At 40.9% G+C, this 27,609-nt stretch overlaps 1 protein-coding gene across 1 annotated transcript in view; it reads left to right on the top strand.

The window, feature by feature from the left end:
- GRPR (gastrin releasing peptide receptor) overlaps positions 1–27,609 on the top strand; it is a 334,343-nt gene that overhangs the window by 271,295 nt on the left and 35,439 nt on the right. The window contains exon 4 of the mRNA XM_043896088.1: positions 23,866–24,288. Coding sequence (XP_043752023.1) covers positions 23,866–24,288 — 423 coding nt within the window. The remainder of the gene's footprint in view (positions 1–23,865; positions 24,289–27,609) is intronic.

Raw genomic sequence — 27,609 nt, 5'->3', positions numbered from 1 at the left:
AGATGTGATTGATCTAAGGATCTTGACAATATCACTGGGCTGAAATCAAGGTGTCAGCAGAACAGGACTCTAGGGGTGGTCCATTCCTCACCTCTTAGAGCTTCTGGAGACTGCTGGCTTCCTTGGTTTGTGGCTGTATCATTCCTGTCACCACTTTTGTGATCACATTGCTTCCTCTTCTTTCATCTATCAAATCTCCCTCTACCTCCCTCTACATATGATTGCATTTAGTGCCCACCCTGATAATCCTGAATATTCTATTCAGCTCAAGATTCTTAATTTAATCACATCTGCAAAGATCTTACTGCCCTATAAGGTAATATTTACAAGGATCCAGAGATTAGGACCTGACATATTTTGGGATGGTGGTATTTTTCAGCCTACCACACCCAATATCTTGTCCCACTCCTGTTCCTTCCAGGGTTCAGCCCTCCACCTATTTATCTACACATACACACCCTCTTTCTCTATCTCTTCCCCTTTTCTTTCTTGATAGAGCTGATGACCCAAACCTTTAGCATTCATTAGCCTGGCAGGCTCAGATCTGTGTATGCATTCTACCTGTAGTGGCAGTGCTGGTGGTGCAGTAGGTTTTTGTATATACTTCTAATGCAGCAAAGAAAAGAAAGAAAACAAAGGATAAAGTTAACTTCCTGTATTGAAAGAAGTTAAATAGTGTTGTTTTGCTATGTTAAGAAATTGCATGGTATAGTTGAGGAGTTGTTATAAAAAAAATTAGTACAGAGACATCTTACCAGGGAAGAAGCTAATAATAATCACTTGTCTCCAAAGGTAAGCCTTGATTCATCCCTTTTGGGTGGAATTCCGTAAGCCAAAATATAAGTGCTTCCCAGGAGTCTAGAAGATGCTGTCCCTTCTTACCCTCACACCTGTCTGTCCAGGAGACACACTTATTTTCAGTCAATAAGGAAACAAGGAGATGATTCTGAAACTTTGAAAGTCAGAAATTAAATGTATACTATTTATCTGAGGCTCAATTCTGCACTTTTCATGTGGCTCTTTAGCTACAGTTGAAAGACTTTCTATTGCTCAGTGAGTGTTATTAAATGTAGAACTGATATATCCAGCCATAGGAGCAGCACTTCTGAAATCTGTGTGCTTTAGAAGTATAAAAAAGATAAAGAACAATACTCAGCTACATAGAAATGAAGGAGGAGTTTATTTTAGGGGGAAAAAAAGGTTAAAGCCAGAACAGATCTGAGGTTGTTTAGTAAACATATTCCATTTAATGACAAGGAAACTGAACTGAGGCCCAGAAAGGTAACAAGATGTATCAGTCAGCCACTGCTGCATAACAAACAACTGTAGACTCTTAGCAGGTTAGAACAAGCATATATTTAAGTAATGCCCCCTTGGGCATTTGCTGATTTGGGGTTTCCCTGATCTAGGTTTTTGTGCTTAGGGTAGTTCTGTTTCACATTTAGGTCCTTGGGTTTGCTCCAAATGACTTTGTCCCAGTGGGCCAACTGGAGTAGGTTTTTCTCATGGTAATGGTGAACTCAACATTCAGAAAACTAAGATCATGACATCTGGTCCTATCACTTCATGGCAAATAGATGGTAAAACAATGGAAACAGTGACAGACTTTATTTTAGGGGACTCCAAAATCACTGCAGATGGTGACTGCAGCCATGAAATTAAAAGACGCTTGCTCCATGGAAGAAAAGCTATGACCAGCCTAGACAGCATATTAAAATGCAGAGACATTACTTTGCCAACAAAGGTCCATCTAGTCAAAGCTATGATTTTTCCAGTAGTCATGTATGGATGTGAGAGATGGACCATAAAGAAAGCTGAGCTCCAAAGAATTGATGCTTTTGAACTGTGGTGTTGGAGAAGACTCTGGAGAGTCCCTTGGACTGCAAGGAGATCCAACCAGTCCATCCTAAAGGAAATCAGTCCTGAATATTCATTGGAAGGACTGATATTGAAGCTGAAACTCCAATACTTTGGCCACCTGATGCGAAGAATGGACTCATTGGAAAAGATCCTGATGCGGGAAAAGATTGAAGGCAGGAGGAGAAGGGGACGACAGATGGTTGGATGGCATCACTGACATAATGGACATGAGTTTGAGCAAGCTCCAGGAGTTGGTGATGGACAGGGAACCCTGGCCTGCTGCAGTCCAAGGGGCTGCAAAGAGTCGGACATGACTGAGTGACTGAACTGAACTGACTGGTGAAAGCACAAGAGAGCAAGTGGATGTGCACAAGGCATTTGAAGGTCTGGATTTGGGACTGAAACACTTGTTTCTACCCAAATGCCCTTGCCTAAAGTAAGTTACATGGCCAAGCTCAAACTCAAAGAGCAGGGAAATACTCTCTGTCCACAAAGAGACCCTGCCAAGGGTATGGATTTAGTGTGGGGTGAAGAATTAGGGCCAATCATTTAATAATCCATGCAAAATTTGCCTAAAGTCAAAAAACTACGTAATGTCTCAGTTAGGAGACTATAATTCTACTACACTGCACAACTATTTATTTATTTAATCTGGATTTTTCTCTTTTCCAGCCACATAATTAAAAGCCATTCATAGATTTCTATACTTATTATCTGCAAAGGCATATGACACATTGATGCATGTTAAACATGGCCCTGTCTTCATTCAATGTCAACCCAAGTTTCCCCAGCCTGTGAATGTTAAACTGGTCACATTAAAAAGAAATGTCCAAATGTCACTGGTTTTCCAAAATCTCTTTCTGATGGCTCATGAGAGGCCTTCTCATCTTCTTCCCCCTGACACCTCAAGAATATCTGTTTTTGGTACTGCTCACCACTACACCAGCCCCTCTAGGAGAGTGCTGATATCCCAGGTGCCCCAGAACTAAGAACCCTCAAGTCGCCCAAGTGACACTGTGTTCCCTGTAGCCTTCATTCACAGTCCTCAGTAGGGCTGTAGTACAATGTGGCTTGGATCTGCACATTCAGAATTTCTCATAAAAATGAGTTCCTAAGTTTCCTTATTATCCCATCTCCTCAGAGAGTTCAGACATGAGTACAAAGGGCCAGCCTCGGGACCTATATTCAAAAGATCACTTCTGACTCTAACTTCCTTTTCCTTCAACTAAGGATGTAATCCGTTTATAAATATAAATTCACCAGACATATCTGAACCACAGTTAAAGCCTAAACTAAAAGATGAACTCTCAGATTAACATTAAAAATACTGTAGCCCAAACTGGAATTCAGCACAGGTGAAAGTCAGTCATTTCCATTAGAAAAGGGAAATGAATGATGAATAGCTGATTTTAGTGACTTGCTTTGTAGCTATCTTATTTTTCCCCCTTGGAAATTACTATTTGACATTTTTTAAATGGTTTCTAAAATGTAGCGTGTAAGAAACTTCTCAGTTTCGTGGGGCATAGCTAAATTGAATTGGAACATGGCAAACCCATTTAATTTTACTGAGAATGCATTTAGAAACTGAGTCTTTGTGCTAATGCTTGTATATATTCCCAAAGGTCACTTTTTTCCTGCTAAGATAAACTCTCAACTTGGCCCAAAAGATGTAGATGAAATGGGAATTTAAACTTCAGCTTTCCTTTTCAGTTGAGAAATCTGCACATTACTTCCTTTGTTTAGAAAAACAAAACGGAAAGCCTATGGTAGCAAATGCTTTCCTCCTTAGGTACTACTTTGCCTAAGATGCTTCTGAGGCTCATCTGTCCCAATGCTGTACTTTTATGCTGGACTGTCTTGAAAAATACTGTCTTCTCTAATATATTCACCAAAGAGATAAAAACAAAAAATATTTTTATTTTATAAATGTTAAATTATGTTAAGTATGGTTTTACAGATTATACATGTCTACCAGATATTCTGATTCACCCTCATAAAAAAGCATGGCCCTCCCACAAATCATTTTATAAATGCTTCCTAGAAGATTCTACTGGTGAAGCAGATATGCCTCACCCATATCTAGTTGGGCCTTACCATTTTAGTGGGCAGATCTGATTTCTAGCTGCAAAAATCTTGTCTCTTTTTCTGAGGATTCTCTCTGGCCTCTGAAGCCCTCTCTGTATATGTACATTGCAGGCCAAAAATGCCAGGAAATCAATACCCCCTCTCCCAAGAGCTATCCTTAACCAGTGTCAGATGGGAATAGGTGTGTGAATGCCCCAGCTCCCTCGCCCCTCTAGTAGGATGGTTCTGAGCCATGTGTTCCACGCGGTTCCTGGACTCCTTAAGTGTGATTGAGTTCCAGTTGCCCACTGTGGAAAGCTGGCTGATAACATACTTTTTATTCATTCCTTCCCTTCCCTGACACATTTCCCTACTCACATGCAAGAATTTTCTGAATTATTTCACAAATGAATTATTTGCACTAAAATTCATGTCTTGGGGTCTGCTTCTGGGAAATTAAACAGGTCACATAAGATCAACAAAGGCATTACATCCTGAGAATAGCATTGAGTAGGATACTCTGGCCACTAGGAATATACAGATATGCAGGATATGGTCCCTACTCTTATGTTGTTTAGTCAAGTAGGGAAACATGGGCCAAAGCATGTAAGTACAGTCTTTTGATATGTATTAACAGAGGTGCTGCATAGGATTTAAGATCAATTTCGTCACTTCCCAGACCTGTGACCTCAGTTTCACCATCTGAAAAATGGAGATAATAATAGTAATTACCCCATTGTGAGTATTAAGTGAAACAATATGTATAAGGTGCCTAGGGCAGTACCACCTGGCGAATGGTAATGGTTGAACACTAAATTCTCAAGTCGTACACTGACGTACCCCTTGGGCACTCCAGTAAATTCACAAGGGTGAGGCAGAATATTTTAATGAGGGATAACTGACAAATAAAATTGTATATGATTAAAGTATACGGTGTGATGATTTGATATACATATTCATTGTGTAATGATTGCCAAGATCATGATAACTGACACATCTATCATCTCCCTTAATTAACTTTTTAATGTGTGTTTGTGTATGTGTGTGTGTGGGTAGAATGTTTAATATCTACTCTCCACAGCTTTTAAATATACAGTACCATCTTATTAACTCTGGTCACCATGGTGTACATTAGATCCTTAGAATGGATTCATCTCATAACTGAAAGTTTGTACCATTTGACCTGTATCTCTCCATTTCCCCCTCTACTCAGCCCCTCATAGCCACCATTCTAGTCTCTGTTACTCTCTGTTTCTATGAAATCAGCTTTTTGGGTTTTTTTCCCCCCAGATTCCACATGTAAGTGATACTATACAGTATTTATCTTTCTCTGTCTGGCTTATTTCACTTACCATAAAACCACCCAGGCTCATTCATGTTGTCACAGATAGTAGGATTACCATGTTTTATGACTAAATAATATTTCATTATACATGTTTGTGTTGTGTATATGTACAACATTTTCTTTATCTATTCATCCACCAGAGGACATGAAGATTGTTTCCATGGCTTGACCATCGTGAATAATGCTGCAGTGAACATGGGGGCGGGATAAGGAAATGGCAACCCACTCCAGTATTCCTGCCTGGAGAATCCTGTGGACAGAGGAGCCTGGTGGGCTGCCGTCTATGGGGTCACACATAGTCAGACACGACTAAAGCGACTTAGCAGCAGCAGCAGCAGCAGAACATGGGGGCACATCTGTCTCTTCAAGATACTGGTTTCCTTTCCTTTGGATATACCCAGGAGTGGAATCTGCAGGACATTTTAAATTTTTTAGAGAAACATAGGGCTATGCAATGTCTTTTGGACACTACGCAAACTAATTTCTTGATGTAGTGCACAGTTTCAACATTAGATCTAGTGACAGTTCTTTTGATAGCATGATGTCTTTGTGAAACTGGCTGTTCAGCAGCTGCTGTGGTAGAGAACAAATACTAAGGGAAAATCAGTGTAGAACAGAGCATGAGGGTGGTGGTGGCCAATCTGACTCCAAGGTTTGAGAAACTATACAGTGCCCAGCAGGTACATCCATCCCACTGGGAAGTAATTGTGATCATTTAAGAATGAAATTCTATGATATATATATATATATATATATTTTTTTTTTCCATGCATTGTTTTTTTTCAGATGACTACTAAGTTGTTAAGATACCAATATTCAGGAAGTCATTTGAACCTAACTACTTAATGAACGGAGTTGTTAGGTGTTTCTTATGGCCCAGGGAGCCCATGAAAAAATTATATAGACACAGAGTGTTGTAAACTAAGAAAGTTTTGAAACCTTGGGTTTAGATATTTTGTCTATTAGATAGCTAATTGAAAGTTGCTGCTGCTGCTGCTAAGTCACTTCAGTCGTGTCCGACTCTGTGCGACCCCATAGACAGCAGCCCACCAGAGCTCCCTGGTCCCTGGGATTCTCCAGGCAAGAACGCTGGAGTGGGTTGCCATTTCCTTCTCCAATGCATGAAAGGAAAAGTGAGATTGAAGTCGCTCAGTCGTGTCCAACTCTTAGCAACCCCATGGACTGCAGCCTACAGGCTCCTCCAACCATGGGATTTTCCAGGCAAGAGCACTGGAGTGGGTTGCCATTGCCTTCTCCTAATTGAAAGTTGAACTTGATTGAAAATATTTGGCACACACAACTTTGTATCAGCCTACTACTTAAAAATCTCAGTGTCTTCTCATGCCTACCAAGAAAACATCAAATTTCCCAGACCATTATTGCAGACCTTTCATGTGTTCTTTCATGATTCTTTCCCCCTCCACCACCAACATACTTTTTAGTATTTAATGGCAACCCACTCCAGTATCCTTGCCTGGAAAATCTCATGGACAGAGGAGCCTGGTGGGCTGCAGTCCATGGGGTTGCAAAGAGTCAGACACGACTGAGCCACTAGCACATAATATGTTTAGTATACTTCTATCACTATCATCTGTCTAAAACAGAATATTCACCATTCCCAGAGTTTCGATTTGCCCTCTCTACCAACCTCTTTCCCGAAAATGCACTCTCTTCTGTTTATGGTATCCTGCCAATTCTTTAAGAATCTACAAAATCCAAACTATTAATAAATTCTGTCTCTTTCATTGAAGAGGTTTGTCTTTCTCTTCTGTCAGATATGAGTTCTCATGCTTTGCAAATCTGTAGACATACAACTCTCAGGAGCCTTTCTCTCATATTTTCTCTTGTTTTCTTTTCTCCCCTATTAAATGGAAATTTCTTATATGGCAGGGACCATTCCTTATATGTGTTTATATGTACTGCACTGTTACTCCGTTGAGTTCAAGGATTAGTGGAATGGATGGGTGAATAGAAGGATGGATGCATGGGTGAATGAGTGGCTGGATAATAAATTAATGGATGGATAGAAAGATGGATGCATGGATGGAGGATAGATGAATAATAAATTAATGGATGAGTAGATGAATTAGTACATGGATGAGTGAGTAGACGTGTGAATAAATGTTGGAGGTGTTGAAGTCGCTCAGTTTTGTCCGACTCTTTGCGACCCCATGGACTATAGCCCACCAGGCTCCTCTGTCCATGGGATTTTCCAGGCAGGAGTACTGGAGTGGGCTGCCATTTCCTTCTCCAGAGGATCTTCCCGACCCAGGGATCGAACCCGGATCTCCCACATTGTAGACAGACACTTTACCATCTGAGCCACCAGGGAAGTCCGTGAATAAATGTTACAGCAGTTTAAAAAACCATTTTTTCCTAATATTTTAGTCCCTCATAGTCATAGATTACCCAGGAGTTACATTCAATTAATAATTCTTTTGCCATTCCATGCCTTATTAGTACTCTAACACCCATTCTCATCATATCAAAAATTTGAAAAAAAATTCTCATACTCACCAATAAGATTTACTTCTCACAGTCAACACATAAGCTTCCTTATCAAATCATTTGATTTGTGTGTTCAAAAATAATGATAGTGATTATGATATATTTTATCATATATATACTTTATGTTTCCTGGAGAAGGGAATGGCAACCCACTCCAGTATTCTTGCCTGGAGAATCCCATGGACAGATGACCCTAGCAGGCTATAGTCCATGGAGTCTCAAAGAGTCGGACATGAGTAAGCAATTAACACACAACACATACTTTATATTATATAATCACATAAAGGCAGTGTGTTTATAGATAAAAAATCAAGTCTTCCCATAAAATATAGGAATTAGTTAATTGTATACAATATGATTCAAGAGACTATAGTGGAGCTGACTGTGAATTTCAAGCACAAAATTTGTCAGTAATCTTGAGAAAGGGAACTAGTGTTTATTGAGCATTGCTGTGTGTCGTTTAATTCTCACAACTACCTTGTTGGCTAGAAATTATTATTCCTGTTCTATAAATGATAAAATAGAACTATGTGGAGGTTTTCAACCTTACCCAAGTTCACATATCTCCTACATAGCAGTAATTCATTGTAGCTCAGACCCATGCTCTTTCCCCCTCATCACAGTGGTATGCAAACATGGGCACCCAGCAATAAGAACTAAGAAGAAATCACATTGTTCCTATACCAAAGCTTTAAACAGAGAAAAAGTGGCATAGGTTTGTCCTCCACTCTCCAATCTGCAGACCCTTATAACAGTAATTTCTGTTTTCCACTTTACAATTCAAAAAAATCAAGGAGTAGAAAGGAGAAGACTGAGGAGAGAGAAAAATAAAGGGAGTAAAAGTTAAGAGGGCCCTGAGAAATTTGCAGAATTAACTTTATCAGCGGCAGAAGCAGAGAGTCTTTCCCTCTCACTCTTTCTCCTGCCAGGCCTCTAAAGTATTGCTCAGACTTAATTTCAAGTAATTTACTTCTTAAGAGGAGATGTCTAGCAAAAGACAAGAATAGGACGTGCTATTTCATGGAATAGTCCTCTAAAATCTGGAGCTTGAATCCTAGCCCCATTCCTTTCCAGATATGTGACTTTAACCTCTCTGTGCCTCTGTCTCCTCATCTGTAAAATGGGTACAAAATTATTACCTACCTCATTGTGTGGTTGTAAGGATCAAATAGAATATTCAAATGTAGTTCTGGCAATGAGTAATATTCAATAGATGTCAATAGTGATGATGCATGGTGGTGGTGATGATGCTCTGGGACAGTTCTGCCTGGGGGACTCCAGGAAGGTTTTATAGGAGTGAAATTCTGGAGGAGAGAATGAAGGGGATTCAGGGCATTTCAAGCAGCATGTTTGAAAAATTATAGGGCAGCAAAAGAGCCTACCTAGAGCAGAACAAGCACTTCTCTATGGTTAAATCCATTACATTCTTAATTGTTTTAAGAATTTCTTAAGAGGAGAATGTTACATTAAGAATCACCGTGGAAGAGACTGTTGAAAGCACAGTGTTGTATCTTAGCATTGGGAGATCTTACATGTAAGAAAGACGAGAGAGAGGAGCAAAGGCAGTATTCAGAACATTGACTCCTAAATGTGATTGTTTTCTTCCACTTACAATGTTGGAAGTATCAAAGAAGTTGACTTGGTTCCTGTTCCTTGTGGGTCCTCCCCAGAAGATGACAATGAAACAGCATTAGGTGAGGAAGAGATGTGCAGATACAAGCGGAAGAAAGAGGGAATGACCTATGAGAGCCCCAGACCACGATGAAGCTCCCACAAAGTCTCCACCAACCCAGTGGGGAGTTCTGGGGCAAAGATTGCCCATTAGAAGAGTCCTTCATTGGGCAGAAATGACAGGTTTTAGTGTTCCCACTGTGCTGGGTCTTTGGCTGAGGGCTGCTGAGAAGAGCATAGCCTCAGCTCAAAAGTTAAGTTGGATATTGAAGATACTTATTAACTGGAGTTTCTCGCTAACTCTATTTCTGGTAGCTGAACAGGGAAGATCAGAGAAATGCATCTCTGTGGATGGATGCCATGGTTCCTTTGATGAAGTATATCCTAAGAGAGCACCGTGAATGGAAGGTGAAAGAAGAGAAGTTAGTAAGCTCCCAGAAGACCTAGTTTCTGACCCCCACTCAACATTAGTTTACTGTCACAGCCTCTTAACTATTGCTGGTTTTAATTTTCTCAGCTAGGAAGGTGAGGAGATTCTGGTTGAAATCTAGAATGTATTTGATTCTAGATAGCAAGAATTCTTAAACAGAAATCCCATGGAAGGAGAAATCCCATGGTATTAAGAACATGAATTGCCTGAATTTGAAATCTGGCTTTAGTTGTGTTATTGTTGTTGTTCAGTTGCTAAGTTGTGTCCAACTCTTTGCAACCCCATGGACTGTAGCACGATACCCAGCTTCTCTGTCCTCCACTGTCTCCCAGAGTTTGCTTAAATTCATGTCCATTGAGTCAGTGATGCTCTCTAACTAGCTCATCCTCTGCCTCCCCATTCTCCTTTTGCCGTCAATCTCCCTGCACCAGGGTCTTTTCCAATGAGTCAGCTCTTTGCATCAGATGGCCAAAGTATTAGAGCTTCAGCTTCAGCATCAGTCCTTCCAATGAATATTCAGGACTGATTTCCTTTAGGATTGACTGGTGTGATCTCCTTGCAGTCCAAGGGACTCTCAAGAGTCTTCTCCAACATCATAATTCAAAAGCATCAATTCTTTGGCACTCAGTCTTCTTTATGGTTCCACTCTCACATCCATACATGATTACTGGAAAAACCATGGCTTTGACTCTACGCACCTTTGTCGGCAAAGTGATGTTTCTGCTTTTTAATACGCTGTCTAGCTTTGTCATAGCTTTCCCTCCAAGGAGCAAGCGTCTTTTATTTCAATGCTGCAGTCACTGTCTGCAGTGATTTTGGAGCCCAAGAAAATAAAATCTGTCACTGTTTTCACTTTTTCCCCTTCTATTTGCCATACAGTAATAGAAGCAGATGCAACTATCTTAGATTCTTGAATGTTGAGTTTTAAGCCAACTTTTTTCACTCTCCTCTTTTAGTTGTGTAATCTTGGGTGAATTATAAAATCTCTCTGAACCTTGCTTTCCTCATCTTTAGAATGGGAATAATACTGCTGCTGAGGTTGCTAAGTCACCTTGGAGTCGTGTCCGACTCTGTGCGACCCCATAGACGGCAGACCACCAGGCTCCCCCGTCCCTCCCTGGGATTCTCCAGGCAAGAACACTGGAGTGGGTTGCCATTTCCTTCTCCAACGCATGAAAGTGAAAAGTGAAAGTGAAGTCGCTCAGTCATGTCCGACTCTTCGCGACCCCATGGACTGCAGCCCACCAGGCTCCTCCGTCCATGGGATTTTCTAGGCAAGAGTACTGGAGTGGGTTTCCACTGCCTAGTAGTAACTACCTAATAGGGTTGAAAATCCAAAAAGAAGAGAGCATTTAGAATAGTGCCTGGCACATGGTGAATGAATGCTCAGCAAATGCTAATTGGAACTCCCATTCCCTGTTTATACATGTTCCCACATACAGATACTCTTGAAAGGACCCAGACCCTAGAGTGAGAATTTAAGGAGTGAATGGGTCCAGATTAGGCCCAGCAGCAGCTGAGTCTAAGGGAAACTTTAGCTCTGCTTTTTTTTTTTAAATCTCCTTCTTTCTGAGAAAGTGTAGAAAGTGGTTTTCTTCCAGAGCGCAGTTTGTGATGCTTCTGGATTGTGTAGTAACAAAAGCTTCTCCTCACTCTTTTTCTGATGATTGTTTACAACTCAACAATTTTTTAAATGGAGGGTTTTAAAAAATTGTTGAGTTCTGCTCTCCTGACCATTTAAAGTCACTGCATCTCAAACAAAATGCTTCAGAAGCCCATAAACACCATTGTTTGTTCTAAACTGCTCAGTTATTAACTGTCTATTCTTTTATTTTTTTTGGATGCTTGGCAACCAGGCTGTCTTTACTGTAGGCATAATGAGATGTCCCCCTTAAGTCAGCCTCACAACTGGGGGATTGGCAGTGGTGGGGGAGGTCTGCTCAATCTCTTCTCAAAGGCGGTCTCCCATACTTTCAGACCTTTGATTGAAGGAAGAGAATGTGCTTGGAGAGTTGATTCCAATAGTAGCAAACCCGAAGAACAAGACTGTTGTTAGTCATAATCATCAAAAAAAGAATTTGCAGAAGGAAGAGAAGTGGATGTTTTTTAATGACTCAAGTGAGGTCTTTCTCATCCCAGCAGTACAATTGAAACTTCATTTTCAAAGTTGGTGTCCTCACTGTGGGCAAAGGAATGCGGAAGTGGAATTGGTACTATTAGGAGAGTTGGGTATGTGAGAGGGGAGTGCAAAACACATGTATCAAGCCTTGCTCTGAGCCCACAAGTAGCCTCTTTGCCAGGAGATCAGAAATGGGGGCATGTTCACTGTTAAGAGTCACCCCAAAGCCTATCATTGTTTTCAGCAAAATGGTGCATAATTTGCTTCATGTTTCCGTGAAGATGTTTCATCTTGTTTACTAAAAGAGGAAGCACAGTTGAGGTCCTGTCACCGTTGGGAATCAGTGAGTTTCTTTTCTGTATTCTGCATCTTAAATTACTTTGATATTAAAGAAATGTGACTGTAGACATGAGACAGGAACTGAGCATCCTGTTTGTTTCCCTGAGGCAAAAACCCAAAAAACAGAGAAACAAAAACACAGGACACCATTGCCGAGGAAGAAATAGAAAGTACAGCTGCTGCCCTCTCCATGGTTTTTTTCCACTAGTTGTTCAGCTCCCTAATTATCCCTAGTTTTTACTTCCTTGTGTTTCAGCACACATTTCCCCTCTTTCCTATTTGTCTCTTTTACCTCCCATGAGAGCTCCGAGGTGTGACTGTCTCTCTGCTGCTACCCTTTGTCCCCCAAGAGGCATGTGGTGTAGTGGTTAAGCACCCAGTTACCAGAACACACTTATTAACTGTGTAAATTTAGGCCAGTTGCTCCCCCTCCCTACACCTCATTTCCTCATCTGTAAAAGGGATATTAATAGTGCTATATCATAGGGTGGGTGTAAGGACTCCATGAGGGAACACGTATAAAACATCTGGAGTCAGTGTTGGTTCTTTCTATTATTGTATCCTCTATCCTTGCCCCTTCCTATAGATCCTGCACTATTCACTATCTGGCAATTTAAAAGAAAAGGATGAGAAAACTTGCTAAGAGAAGTAGAAAGGTGAATGCTGATAGTAGCTTTCAAGCAGGGGGAAAGAGTGTTTAGTTGTCATTAAAGTATAGGAAGGTCCTTTCGAGAATTGTAGCATAAGGGTCTAAAACAATCATTTGAGCTGATATAACTCATACAGGAAGATAGGGAGATAGTCTTGATTTAAAAAAACCTAGGTTAGGACACCTTGTCTTAAAAAGAAATTTGGACTAAAAATTGATCTCGCATTTTTTACTTCTGTAGGACACAAGCAGAATTTAAAATATACTAATGTGGCCATGGAAAGGAATAAGAAAGAATGTGTGTGTGTGTGAGAGAGAGGGAGAGGGTAGTTTAAAAAAAAAGGAAATCGGTCCATTTCCCCACTGTATCTAAGAGCCATTTTCCTAGACTGACAGTCCAATAGCCACTCTGAAATAATTCCCATCCCAAATCATGTGTACTCCATGCTGCTTCAATTTTGGGTCTCCAGATTAGGTGGAAAGAGATGAAATGCATGAATGGCCAGAATGATGCTGCCAGCCTCTGGGAAGCTCCCCTCTATGCCATCCAGCCAAGGTCTCAGAGATACATGTGTAGTTAATTGTTTGGCATTATTTATCATGTCAGTAATAAATTGCATTTTTTTATACTATTTAAAGTAGTGGAGAATTTAAAACACATACAAAATAGACTCACAACATGAATCCCCACCTACCCTCACCTTTCTTCAACAATCATCTACTTGGCCAATCCTGTTTCATTTTTGCCCCTGCTCACTTCTCCACTTTCCATATGATTTGGAAATCCTAGCTGTCATATCATTTCACCCATAACAATTTCAAAAGTTTCTCAGAAACAAAGGTTGGCATACTCTGGCCCATGGATCAACTTCCTGTTTCACAAATACATTTTGTTGTGACACAGCCTCCCCCATTCCTTTACCTGTTTTTTATTGACTCCTTTCCCAGAGACCTGATGGTCCACAAAGCCTAAAATATTTACTGTTTGGCCTTTTTAGAGAAAGCTGGCTGCCCCTGCTCTAAAAGATAAAGACTTTAAAAATGTATCTATAATACCATTATCACACCTCAGAAATGAACAATATACACAGTAACTTAAAATTGTTTAGGAATCTATACCTTTTAAATGTCTTCATATTTGTTATCTCATTTGAATCTCACAATAGCTCTCTGAGATAAAGATGGAAAGCCTTAATGCCATGTAAATCCTTTTTATACATGAAGAAAATTGTAAGCGCAGAGAATTTAAAAGTGCCTTTATGTAAGGTAGGCAGCTAATAAACAATTTGAGTGAGATATTGCCTCTGATATATTGTGGTAAGGCCAGGGGAAACTTGAATTCTGTGGTATGTGAATGATAAATGCCCTGTGTATTTCTCAGTTGTTCCATTTTGAGAGTATTTGACTTGAAGAACCTAGTATGGGATATATATTTCAGACATGACTTGGAGTTAATTTGAGGTGAGTCCGTTTCAAACAGTAAAAATAACAGTTTTTATGTTGAGTGAAAGTTCCCATGGAACCAGTCTCAGTTTGAAGTGCTATAGTGGCATCTAGAGAGAAATCTATGGGTAATCCTATTTCTTAGCATCTTCCTTAGAGAAGAACATGCTGTATTATTTCACAGCCCAAAGAAAAAGGGTGAAATGTGAGGTGTAGAGATTCACTTTAGTTACATGAGTGCTTAGAGTCTAGGGGTGCATTTCAGCTTTGTTTGTCCCATAAAACTGTCTGGATACAAAATAAAAGCCAGACTTTCTGATGAGAAGTCTGATGGCATTCTTACTGGTTTTGCCCATGAGATTATACTTCATCTTTGAGAAAATTCAAGAGAGAATATCAAAGTGGAAAATGGTCACAGAAAGTCCAAGCGAACTTCAGAAACTATAAGAAAATTAGCTTCCATTTCACATCACCCAAAACTCTCTATACAGTTAAAGGTCATCACCAAAACGGTGTCCAGATTGTTTAAACGGAAAGCTTGTTTATGTTTATAGACTTGCTTTCTTTAAAGAAGTTGCAAATGTTGTCCTAGTTAGGCAATTATCTCCTTGAGAGTAGGGACCATTGTTAATTTTTGTATTTCCAAGGTCTAGAACTGGGTGTGGTAGTGAATGGCACTTAATGTAAGTAGTTTTGCATGGTTACATAATGTCAACATCTTTACTTTGGGTGTGAATACAATCATATTTCTGGTAATTGAAAGGAATCTATCCCACCTAAAGAATCACTTTACAGTGGAGAATCTTGGCCAACACAGCCTTAACCAAGGGATCAAGATTAACAGGGCCACTGATATCACAGGAATATCAGCATTGGCTGAGTCATGGCCCTCAGTGATATCCAGGTCCTGATCCCTGGAACCTGTGACTATGTTATTTGACAAAAAGGACTTTGCAGATTCAGTTGAGATGGGGAGATTATTCTGGATTATCTAGGTGGGCTCAGTGTAATCACGAGAGTCTATAAGAGTGAGGCAAAAAAGATTTGCCTATGGAAGAAGGGAAGGTACTGTGATGATGTAAGCATAGATTGGAGTGATATGGCCACCAGCCAAGGAATGGTGGGAGCCTTTAGAGGCTTCAGAAGGAATCAAACCTGTAAAACTTATTTCAGACTTTCATCCTTCGGAATTATGAAAGAATACATTTCTGTTGTTTTAAGCAAATAAATTCATAGTAATTTGTTATAGGAGCAACTAATACATACTCCCTGGTATGATGTGATGAGAAGAGCACCTCACTTCTATGCTTTTTCTCCCCCAAATTCATATCCTTAGTCTCAAACTTAAACCCAAATGGAGGAATATTCTACAAAATTCCTGATCAGTACTCTTCAGAAGTGTCAAGGTTAGGAAAAACGGTACTGTCTGAGAAACTGTCACAGAAGAGAGGAAATTAAGGAATCGTGGTGTATAAATGCAGTGTGGTATCTTGAGTTGGGTCATGGAACAGAAAATGACTGACAGGAAAACTGGTGAAATCTAAATAAAGTCTGTAGTTTAGATAATAGTCTTGTGCCCATGGCAATTTCTTAGTTTTATAGATGTTAACAATAGAGGAAGCTTGGGGAAGGGTTTGTGGGAACTCTGTACTATGGTGGCAATTTTTCTATAAACCTAAAGTTACTTCAAAATAAAATGTTTAAAAAAAGAATTCATCCCAGCAACATGTTGGTTTGTGAGACATCTATTCGTGGATATAGGCATAACTTAGTGATGTGTTTCAGAGGGCCTGCAGTCTCACTGATTGGGTTCTCCCACAAGAGAGAAAGAGTTAGAAAGAGAGATGGCTGAGGGCAGAGGGGAAGGTGCCACTTTACATTGCCTTAGGTGCCACTGGGTGATACCGATGCCTCAAGTTGTTCTGAAGCATAGGCCAGAGGAAAACGCCCTGTATTTTATGGAGGAGGAATCTATGGCACAGAACAGTTCAGTGGCAAATAATGTTCTCTGAATTGATTTGACTTACCCGAGCTCACTTAGCAGATGGGAAAATGGGATATAAGTAATCTAATTTCCAGGTACATGGTGGCTAGTCAAGAAAGTTCAGCTTATTTATAATTTTTAAAAAATACATCTGTTTTATCCAGGTAAGAAAATTTGGTGGCACTGAATAACATGTGGATTCGTCTCCTTAACTTTTCTAGATTTGACCATACTTTGCTTCACACTCTGACTATTCAAGATTCAACCAGTTTATAGTACTTGCCTTTTCTGATATTCTTGTTCTGTTTTCTTTTGTCATTTTGGTGGTCCCCACCGCCGCCCTGGCCCCTTCATCCATTCTACTTACCAGGTGTTATGTACTACTGTGTAATAAGCTACCATAAAGCAGTGGATTAAAACCAAAAACATTTGTTAACTTACAGTCTCTGTGGATCAAGAATTCAAGAGTGTTGAGACTGGATGGTTCTGGCTTAGAGTATCTCTTGAGATCATAGTCAAGAAGTTGGCTGAGCCTGCAGTCATCTGAAGGCTGGACTGGGGCTGGAGGAACCATTTCCAAAAAGACTCACAGAGCTGTGGGTGGGAGTCCTCCATTTTTCAGCCTGTGGTCCACTGAGTCTCCTCACAACATGGTGTCTGACTTCCTTCAGAGACAGCACACAGAGGGAGCTGCAGTGTCCTTTGTCATCTAGTCTTGGAAGTTACACACTATCACTGCTGCCTCACTCTGTTTGTTAGAAGCCAGTCACTGAGTTCAGCTCACATTCAAGGGGAGGGAAACTTATCTCCACCTTTTGAAGCCAACAGTACCAGGAACTGGTGGAATATGTTAAAAACACCATGTGAGGTGTTCTGTCAGCCTTGGGTCTGACTGAGAGTCTGGTCTTCCACTTCCAGGCCTTCTCTGGGCATCAACCTGCAGCTTCATGTGGCTCAAAATGAAACTTGACTCTTTCTTTCAAAAGACTCCCCCCATCTCTCCTAAGTTGCCAAGCACCATGAAAAGTCACAGACTGTTAAGAAAAGAGAAGGGAACTTGAAGTGATCCCAGCATTACAGGATCTGGATATAGTCATCTGTCTCTTTTGTTCCTGCTGCAGCACTAAAATTTGACATCTCTGATTCTTCTCAAGCAAGGGTTGCTACAATCTTTTCAGCAGCTTCTCCATGGTGCTGCCGCAAATATATATTGCAGTCATGTTTGGTACCCACTAACTTTCAGCACATGACTTTTTCCTTAAAGCGTAACTTCACTTGATTCTTGGCGATTTCTCTATGCATTTAAACTGTTGTCATTCGACATCCTGGTTCTCAGACAGCCCTCTTAATTATTTACCTCTTTGCTTCCAGACTTCAGCAGTTGTTTCCGTTGGCTTTCTTCCTTCCCCTTATTCATATAGTGAACTCAGTATGCCTGAAACCGGATTCAGCATTTCCCTCCACAATTGCTTCCCCCTTGTTCTTGCTGAACTGAGTCACAAGCCTGAAAAACTCATCATCTTGGGCTTCTCCATTGCCTGTATTCCCTATATTTATAATGGGATTCTGGCCCCCTGTCTTGTGACAAAAACAACTTGCCTGTCCTGCAGTCTGGGACAGTTCCCAGCCTTATCAGAGATATCAACAACCCCAAATCAGGGATTCTTCATCCAGCTTCCAGTTGGTCCACTGGCTGGTTTCATTCTGAACTTGAAATTCCAGCTTCCTATCTGTTCCCCCTTCCTGCCCTGGTTTCTTAACCTTTTCTGCCAGAGCTCCCTAACCACTACATCAACACTTTTCAGACTTTAGCGTGCATATGAGTCCTTGGGGAACTTCTTAAAATGCAAAATATGGGGACTTCCCTGGTGGTCCAGTGGCTAAGACTCTGAGCTCCCAACGCAGGAGGCCTGGATTCAATCCCTGCTCAGAGAACTAGATCCCACATGCTATAACTAAGAAGTTTGCACGCTGCAACTAGAGATACCATGTGCCAACTAAGACCAGTGCAGCCAAATATATAAATACATGTTTTAAATGCAGATTCTGATTAAGGAAATCTGGGGTAGTACCTGAATTTCTGCATTTCTCATAAGCTCTATGGTGATAACCAGGCTGCTGACTCAAGGCCCATACTTTGGGTATCAAGGGCCTGTAATAACAATCTCCTAAATCTGCTTCCTTGCTCAGCCTCTCCCTCCACAGAGGGAAGGCACAAGGACTGTCATGTTGCCATGATCTCTGGGATAGCAGAGAGTTGCAGTCCCTCTGGGACCTCATGAAAAATAGTGATTCTTGGGTTCCATCCCTGGATCTCTGATTCAATAGGTCTGAGGTATGGCCTCAGAATCTGCATTTTTAAGAATCACTCCAGGTAACCTTGATGAAATTTTTTTTTAGTAAAAGAGCCAGTGTTTTATAGCCTAAAGTCCAACCAGAAACCTAAAATGTCAAGTCTTCCCCAGCAGATCCAATCTCCTTTTTCTCATTTATTACTCCCCTGCACAGCTTTGTTCCAGACAGACTCTCTCTCAAACCCAAAGCATCCCTTTCTCTTTACTTGGGTTCCACCTACAAGTTCTACCACTCTATAATTAATTTACCTTTTCTGTGTACATTCATTGTCAGTCTACCAAGAATACCAGCTATTGGAAGATGCAGTGGTGTGCACATAGCTGGTGGAAAGAGACTTTGTCTCTACTCTCTTTGGTCCCATTGAATCCACCCATCCTACCAAATTCTACCAAGGAACTGTGCCTCTCCCTCATATTTAAAAAAAAACAAACAAAAACAGTTTTCTGGAAGAATGGAAAATGTGACTCTTTAGCCTGAAATAGAAGTGACACTCCTGCTCCAACACATAAGAAAGGACGCTGAGTCACACTCCTGTTCAGAAAGTGGAGTCCCTGAGGATGGGGACTTTGTATTATGTTTGTTCTGTCTCATTTTCATAAGCCATAGGCATCTCTTGCTCACCATTAAGTAAAAAACTAAGCAAATTTTTAAGTATGTTTGGTGATCTGCCAGAAGGTGACACGTAATGGTCGGGATGGAGAGTCATTATAGCTAATTAGTTGAAATGATATCAAAATTTTCTAATGAGCTTTTTAAAACAACCTTGCTCCCAGAAAATATTAGGTGTTGGACTTTAATATATCTTCACTTCTGAAATACTACCGGAACAGTCTATCGTGTTGTGGAACACTCAACACCAACAGCAGCCTTGAGAAGTCACTGCTAACTATAAGCTTATATGGGAAGAAACACTAAGGGCCCAGGTGGATTTAAGAGGTGAGGTTGGCCCAGCACATGGGATGTCTAAAGAAATCAAAGGAGACAACAACATCCAGGAGTCTTCTTTGTGAACCAAAATATGCCTTTCAGACCAAGCTTCTTTTTTTTTTTTTCCTTTATTTATTTATTTTTTCAGTGGGTTTTGTCATACATTGATATGAATCAGCCATAGATTTACACATATTCCCCATCCCAATCCCCCCTCCCACCTCCCTCTCCACCCGATTCCTCTGGGTCTTCCCAGTGCACCAGACCCGAGCACTTGTCTCATGCATCCCACCTGGGCTGGTGGTCTGTTTCACCATAGATAATATACATGCTGTTCTTTCGAAACATCCCACCCTCACCTTCTCCCACAGAGTCCAAAAGTCTGTTCTGTACTTCTGTGTCTCTTTTTCTGTTTTGCATATAGGGTTATCATTACCATCTTTCTAAATTCCATATATATGTGTTAGTATGCTGTAATGTTCTTTATCTTTCTGGCTTACTTCGCTCTGTATAATGGGCTCCAGTTTCATCCATCTCATTAGAACTGGTTCAAATGAATTCTTTTTAACAGCTGAGTAATATTCCGTGGTGTATATGTACCGCAGCTTCCTTATCCATTCGTCTGCTTATGGGCATCTAGGTTGCTTCCATGTCCTGGCTATTATAAACAGTGCTGCGATGAACATTGGGGTGCACGTGTCTCTTTCAGATCTGGTTTCCTCAGTGTGTATGCCCAGAAGTGGGATTGCTGGGTCATATGGCAGTTAGAAATGCAAATCAAAACCACAATGAGGTACCATTACACGCCAGTCAGGATGGCTGCTATCCAAAAGTCTACAAGCAATAAATGCTGGAGAGGGTGTGGAGAAAAGGGAACCCTCTTACACTGTTGGTGGGAATGCAAACTAGTACAGCCGCTATGGAAAACAGTGTGGAGATTTCTCAGACCAAGCTTCTTAAAAAGAATCCAAGATCCATCACAATGTCACTCAAACCTGCCTCAGGGTGCTTTTCACACTGTTCTTTCCCCACCCCCTCTTCCAATCTAGATGGCCTTTTTGGACTTGGAGTTGTCCCCTGCTCAGTGCCATGTTCTTTCCTTTAAGCCTCCATCCTAGGTGCATACTGTTTTCTCTGTTCAAAGGATTCTGCCAGACACTTAACCTTTAAGATCAAATGTCACTTTCTCTGGAGAAAAGGTAGTTGCTTTATTCTAGGGAGGGGATGGGCTCTAAATGTTGTGATTTTTTTTTAAGAAGCCGGAGTTTATTTCTATTTAAACAATACTCAGCTTTTAACTTTCAGAAAGTTAAAAGGCCCAAAGATGCTCAAGTTTAATATAAAAATATAGCCAGGGTCTGGCTATTGGTACCTTTGTTTCGAAATCCTCAGGATGAGCCAGGCAGTTCAATGCCTCACCAATTCTTCTAGTCCAAGAGTGGTGAATTTCTCTGAGTTTTGCCATAGTTCCTACAACGCTGTTCCTACAAGGTTGTCCTTCTAGTAATGAACAAAAACAACGCCAGAAGCAATCATTGTCATTGAGAGGAAGAAAGGTAAAGATCAGAGAAGAAAACCACCACAGGAATTTCAAGAAGCAGAATTGTTAATATGGTATAGAATGAACAGAAGCATTTGCAGTATCTACTGAAAACCCTTCTTGAGTTATTCTTTGAAACCAGGTCCTCTAAGTCTAAGCTTGAGTAATTGGGATCATGATGGATCTTACAATAACATGTGCATATGTGCTCAGTCGCTTAGTCATGTCTGACTGTGCGACCCCATGGACCGCAGCCCGCCAGGCTCCTCCATCCATGGGATTCTCCAGGCAAGAATACTGGAGTGAGTAGCCATTCCCTTCTCTAGGGGATCTTCCCGACCTAGGGATCGAACCCAAGTCTACCCATGTCTCCTGCATTACAGGTGGATTCTTTACCACTGAGCCATCTGGGAAACCCATAATAACATGTATCTTCATCTTATTTTTCTCAATCCCTTAGCTCTTACACAGTGCCTGGAAACTGACAAATGTTTGATGTCTTTCAAGTAGATGGAGGACTAGCTGATTCATATGTATGATAGGACCTTTTGCCTATTGATCTTGAGGTCAGTTGCTATTCTGACTTTATTGGGCTTTTCCAAAGTAAAATCACAATAACAGTCTCTTTCAATCACAGTGATAATAATAGTTATAATAATAGCAGCTGATATTACTTGAGCACTTACTAAGTGCCAAATTCTATGAAGTCTTAACATGGATAATTTCATTTAACTTCACAAATTATCCCCACTTTACAGATGGGAAACTTAAGAGACGCTTAAGACACCAAGTGACTAGTCTAACTTGCCAAGGTAATGAGTGAAGGAGCCAGGACTTAAGCACAGAGTCCATGTATAGCATTATTAACCTCTGTTGCCAAAAGCTCATCAATACCATTAGGCTCATGGTTGTTGACTGATTACTGGTGCTATTGATCTCCACTGAGAAGCTCTCCACACTCCGGGCATGTAGCATCAGATTCTACTACTGGCTGAGAGGAGCAAAAGCCCTTGGGTTTATAGAAGAAACATGGCAGCCACCTTGGTTTTGTAACCTGTCTTTGGAAATTTCCATGACAACACACTTGGAGGCTTTCTTAGTGGGCCCTGGCATGGTGATGAGTGCAAGCTTCTTTATTCCTTATGAATCCTAAAAAACCAAACTTTTGGTGACAGTGCCTGCTAGTAACTGGCTTCCTGTGATGTATCTGGAAGAGCTGGCTGCACATAAGTCTTAAAGATTCACCCTTGTAATATATTTATGCATTGTTGCTAAAGATCAAAGTTGACATCTAATAGTACCTCCTCAATAAAGCCTTTCCTGGCACATGTTAACTCTAAGTTACTCTTTCCACTCCCCCAATCCTGAGTATGTTATCTGTAACTCCTTCACAGTTCATTTCCCACTCAGAGCTTATGAGGAAATTTGCTATAAAATGCAGCAAACATTAATTAAAAATTGCAAATAGCTGCATCAGAATGCCAATTCATGTATTTTTTAGATCCAATGAGAAAATACCCATTCTTCTGGAAAAGACTGCTTATCTGTGAGAGTTAAAAAAACAGCTGGCTTTTGATTTTTTTTCTCTCTGGTAAAGGGAACAGGAATGTCCTGGCTGATCTACAGGACAGAGCCTGTGTGTGTCCTGCTTTCTACTTTTCCCAGATGTCAGGTGCTGAAGGTTTAAGGCAGGAGTCCTGTGTGTTTGCCCTCAGAAACGATCCCCGTTCAAATAGGCAGCAGGAAGGCTGCATAGGACCACTCACATGTGGACGCCCTGCGCATCTGTGTGCCGTTTGATTCAGGGACAGACCTCATTTTATAGCAAGCTTAACATGTTAGATTCTAATGTATTGGAAAAGATGAGAGAATGGGCTGTGAATCTGGATATGGAAAATCTTTCTAGTATCAGAAGGATTTCCAGTGCTTTGCAGAGTGTCGGCAACACTTAGGAAATACCTACCAGAGGTGCTGTGTCTGAAAAGAGAAGCCCAAATTTACCTGCTAAAGTTGTCGACTAGGATCCGCAGACTGCTGTGCAAGTCTCATCTGGGCAGAGCAGGCAGCTGGGCAGTGAGTGAAGTGTCCAGCAGGGGGCTGGCATTGTCTGTCTGTAAGTAGCCCTGGTTCCTCTTCAGAGCCTCTGCTCAGCAGAGCTGCCGTTTGCTGGTGAAGTTGATGACGTATAAAGCATTCCCGCCTATAGCATTTGAGGCTTTTTCAGTGCAGTTTTTTTCTACCCACTTTAAACCTTCAGGTTCTAAATATCAGGAAAGACAGCAAATGCCGTGTGAAAATAGCAGGCCCAAAGTTCTTAGTAAACTGCAGCCAGGGAGACTCGGACTAGACTGGAGGTAAAAGGTGTTGGTACAGAGTGGGTCTGATTCTAAGCCTTTTGGGGGCTGAGTTTTTGTATTTGTTTTGTTAACTTACTCAATTTAGAGATGTAGTATACTGGTCATGTAAAGAGCAGAGCAGCACCAGCATCAAAATAGTGCCAGACAGTTTTGAATGCCACAGTATCTATATTTTTATTCAAGAAGATAAAGAGCCCAGCATAGATTCTGTCCTCATCTTTACCCAACTGCAAAGTCAAAAGTCAAGAAACAGCATCTCACGGCACTTTTTTAGGTGGGAAGGAATCCAGAGGATGGCTCTGAGTGACTGTTTGCTTCTGAACTTGGAAGTGGACCGTTCCGTGCACTGCAACAATAGTGTGGAGCTCCCCGTGAATGACGACTGGTTCCATCCAGCGATCCTCTATGTCATCCCTGCAGTTTATGGAGTCATCATTCTGATAGGCCTCGTTGGCAACATCACCCTGATCAAGATCTTCTGTACTGTGAAGTCCATGCGAAACGTGCCGAACCTGTTCATCTCCAGCCTGGCTTTGGGAGACCTGCTCCTCCTGGTAACCTGTGCGCCCGTGGATGCCAGCAGGTACCTGGCTGACAAATGGCTGTTTGGCAGGATTGGCTGCAAACTGATCCCCTTTATCCAGCTTACCTCGGTAGGGGTGTCTGTCTTCACACTCACGGCTCTCTCGGCAGACAGGTAAGTCCTGGAGGACAGTGACATTCTCTCCGAGGGTGGTAGATGCCTCAGTAGATGAGCTACCACATTGGAAGAGATGGGGCTGTTTGTGCACAGGGAAGTTCTTCTCAAACTCCAGTTCCCTTCCGGGCATGTTTCTATGCTAGGGATTACTTCTTGAGTTTGATATATTGGTTTAAGAAAGAAAAGTCAGTGCATGGTGGGGGAAAAGGGGGAAAAAAATCTCTGGGAATAAGATTGAGGTGCATTTTCTGGAGACAATTGATTTAGCCTTGCCTCTTCCTAACTTCTTGTTCCCTGCAAAATTAATTGACTGGTGAGGAAAAAAAAAAAAATCACACCCAATAGAGTTTAAACCCCAGGCAAATGTTTCTTGGAAGCAAAGTCTTCAAAGAACAGAAAAGTCCCACTGCATTTCCTCATTAAATGTTCTTTCAGAAATAACCAAGAGGAGAAAATAAGCAGCATTTCCTTGAAATCCATTCTCTTCAGACAGTTTAATGTTTCTCACAGCTGATGTTGTATTTGGTTCTCTGGAACTGAACAGTTTGTGTGCTGGTTTTTCTAAATATCTCTTAAGTGAAATCAAGCATTATTAGGATTTTTTTTTTTTCATGAGAAAGCTCCATTCAAAGTTGATTTCAGATTTTAGTATATTTATTGACATACTTCCATATGTAATACCTTTAGGGCTTTTTTTTGGCGGGGGAGTGGGTAGGGAATCCAGTACAATGTTTTATTCTGGGAAATATACATACTTGTGAACTGCATTTCTTGTGTGAACATAGTGCTTAAAAATTCACATTTATCCATTCTTAAACATTCATATTCATTCTTTAAGCATTTATCAGATGTCTGTCACATAAAAAACCCTTGCTTGAAATAACCAGTCAGGAAATATCTGCAGGTTCACATAAATTGCTGAGCACATCTTATATACTTCTGGGCTCTAGAACTTGGGCACAGTAATGGGTAGGCTCCAGACACATAGTTGACCATATGGTCAAATTAAGAAAAACTGGTGCAAGGAACCAGAAATAATCAATTTTTATTTTAAAGTCTACTGTATGTTGTGGTGTTAAAGATACATAGCGATGTAAGAGTGTACCGAGAAAGGCATAGAAGCAGCTCTTGAAAATGTAGACCCTGAAGAAAATGTCCCACATTTTAATACATATGGTGCTGGATTCTCACTTTGTAGAGGAACAAACAGTCCCCAGGTGATCTGGCTTTGTGAAGCAATGGACAAATAAAGATAGTGCTATCAGTATTTGTAGACATGTGTTTATACTTAGCTGCCTGAAGTACACTGCTCAGTACACACAACTTTTTCACAGACTGAAAAACAATAGCCCAAGAATGAGGTTTACACATGGCACCCACTGGACAGGGTTTTCACTTCCCACCACTCATCGTCAGCTTGCTGTAACCCTGAACATGTGCCCCCCAGGGCCTCATGACCACAGGCAGTCTCACTGATGGGCCAGGGAAGGCAAACTGTGGAGTGGCATCAGGTCAGTGGCTTGTTACCAGTGGCCAAGGGTACCTCAGGATGACGATCATTTTCATGATGGGAAGTGAGATGAGATTTTGGTTTCTGGGTTGGTGAATGCAGTGCTACAGATAGTGTTTCCTGTCTTCCTAGGGTGGAATCGGGAATGGGGGGAGAGGAAAGTGAGGGCGTGCAACAAAAGATACAGCTGCAGGGAACTCTTCTCCAGAGTTTCAAAGCAGACCAAATTCACCATCAACAGAAAGGCTCTCTCAAAAGCTGGGCTGCGCCGTTAAGTTTACAGTTACTGCATGTCTTTTCCAAATTCAGAAATTACTTGTAAGCTTACATATAACTAACTTTTTGTGTTTTGCTAAGGCTTACAAAAACTGACAGATTACCTACAGCACAAGTAGTGCTTGTGACCAACTTCAACAAGAATCAGTATTGAGCTACTTAAAATGTATGACTGTACTTATCTGTGTATCTCATCTTTAACATATATATATGGAATCTAGAAAAATGGTACACATGAACCTATCTCCAGGGCAGGAATAGAGACAGAGACATAGAACGGACATGTGGACACAGGGTGGGAAAGGGGACCGTGGGATGAATTGGGAAAATAGGAGTGACATATATGCACTACCATGTGTATAACAGATAGGTAGTGGGAACCTGCTATAAAGCAGACGAAGCTCAGCTCAGTACTCTGTGATAACCTGGAAGGGTGGGGAAGGAGGGAGGTCCAACAAAGAGGGAATATATGTATACATATAGCTGATTCACTTCATTGTACAGCAGAAACTAATATAGCATTGTAAAGCAATTATACTCCAATAAAAAAATAAAAAAGAAAAGCTATTTGAGTTTTATAACAACCTCTTAAGGTTGGCAAGGAAATATACATACACACACAGTATCTATATTTTTTCTTGTCAACAAAGTTAATCTATACAGTAAACTGAACAAGTATGGAGCTCAATATTTTTCATATATTCTGTATAACAATATAACCACCACTCATATAGAGATATAGAACAATTCCAGCACCCTAGGAGTTTCTTTTATGTCCCTTTACAGTTAATCCTCACCCTCGAAGACAGGCAATCATTATTCTGAGTTCAATTACCATGTATTATTTTTGCCAGTTCTTTAATCTTATGTAAATAGAATCATACTTCTTAATGCGTATCAATTATGTCAGGAATAGTCATCCACATTGGTGCAGATAGCAATGGTTTATTCTTTTCAGTTGTTGTGTAGTGTTCCATTGTATGAATATACCTCAATTAATTTATTCACTTTAATACTGATGGATATTGGATTGTTTCCAGTTCGGGATTGATAATAACCTGCTCTGAGTATTCTTATTCATGCCTGTTGGGCAATATAAGTGAGTATATGCCTGAGAGAGGAATTGCTGGATCATTGGGGGCAGGTATTTCGTAAATATTGTCAAAGAGTTTTCCAAAGTGGTAGTCTGTATCTGACGGGTTGGTTAAAGGGTGAACCAGAAGACCCTCCAAACTGGGTAATCACTGCAGTCACTGGGAGCTTAAAAATATGCAGATTCTTAGTTCCCATCATAAATCTCCTGACTCAGCATGGATGCTTATCAGCCCACTTTGGGTTGACCAGATATGCAAGTACTCATCCCAGCCTCCCTTCTTCAGCTTTCCCTCCCCAAGTGAATTTGTCTTTCTTTATATGAAAAGCAAAGCATTTTTTCTGGAAACGTTTATAGTGGGGCATGAAAGGGAGACTTCAAGGCAGTCCCAGGATTCTGCGTTTCACACCACTGACCAACTGCAGATTTACATTCAAGC

This window comes from Cervus elaphus, chromosome X (assembly GCF_910594005.1).
Source record: "Cervus elaphus chromosome X, mCerEla1.1, whole genome shotgun sequence".
NCBI classification, from domain to species: domain Eukaryota; kingdom Metazoa; phylum Chordata; class Mammalia; order Artiodactyla; family Cervidae; genus Cervus; species Cervus elaphus.
Note: the sequence above shows the minus strand (reverse complement) of the source record. Positions and strands in the feature narration are given on the sequence as shown.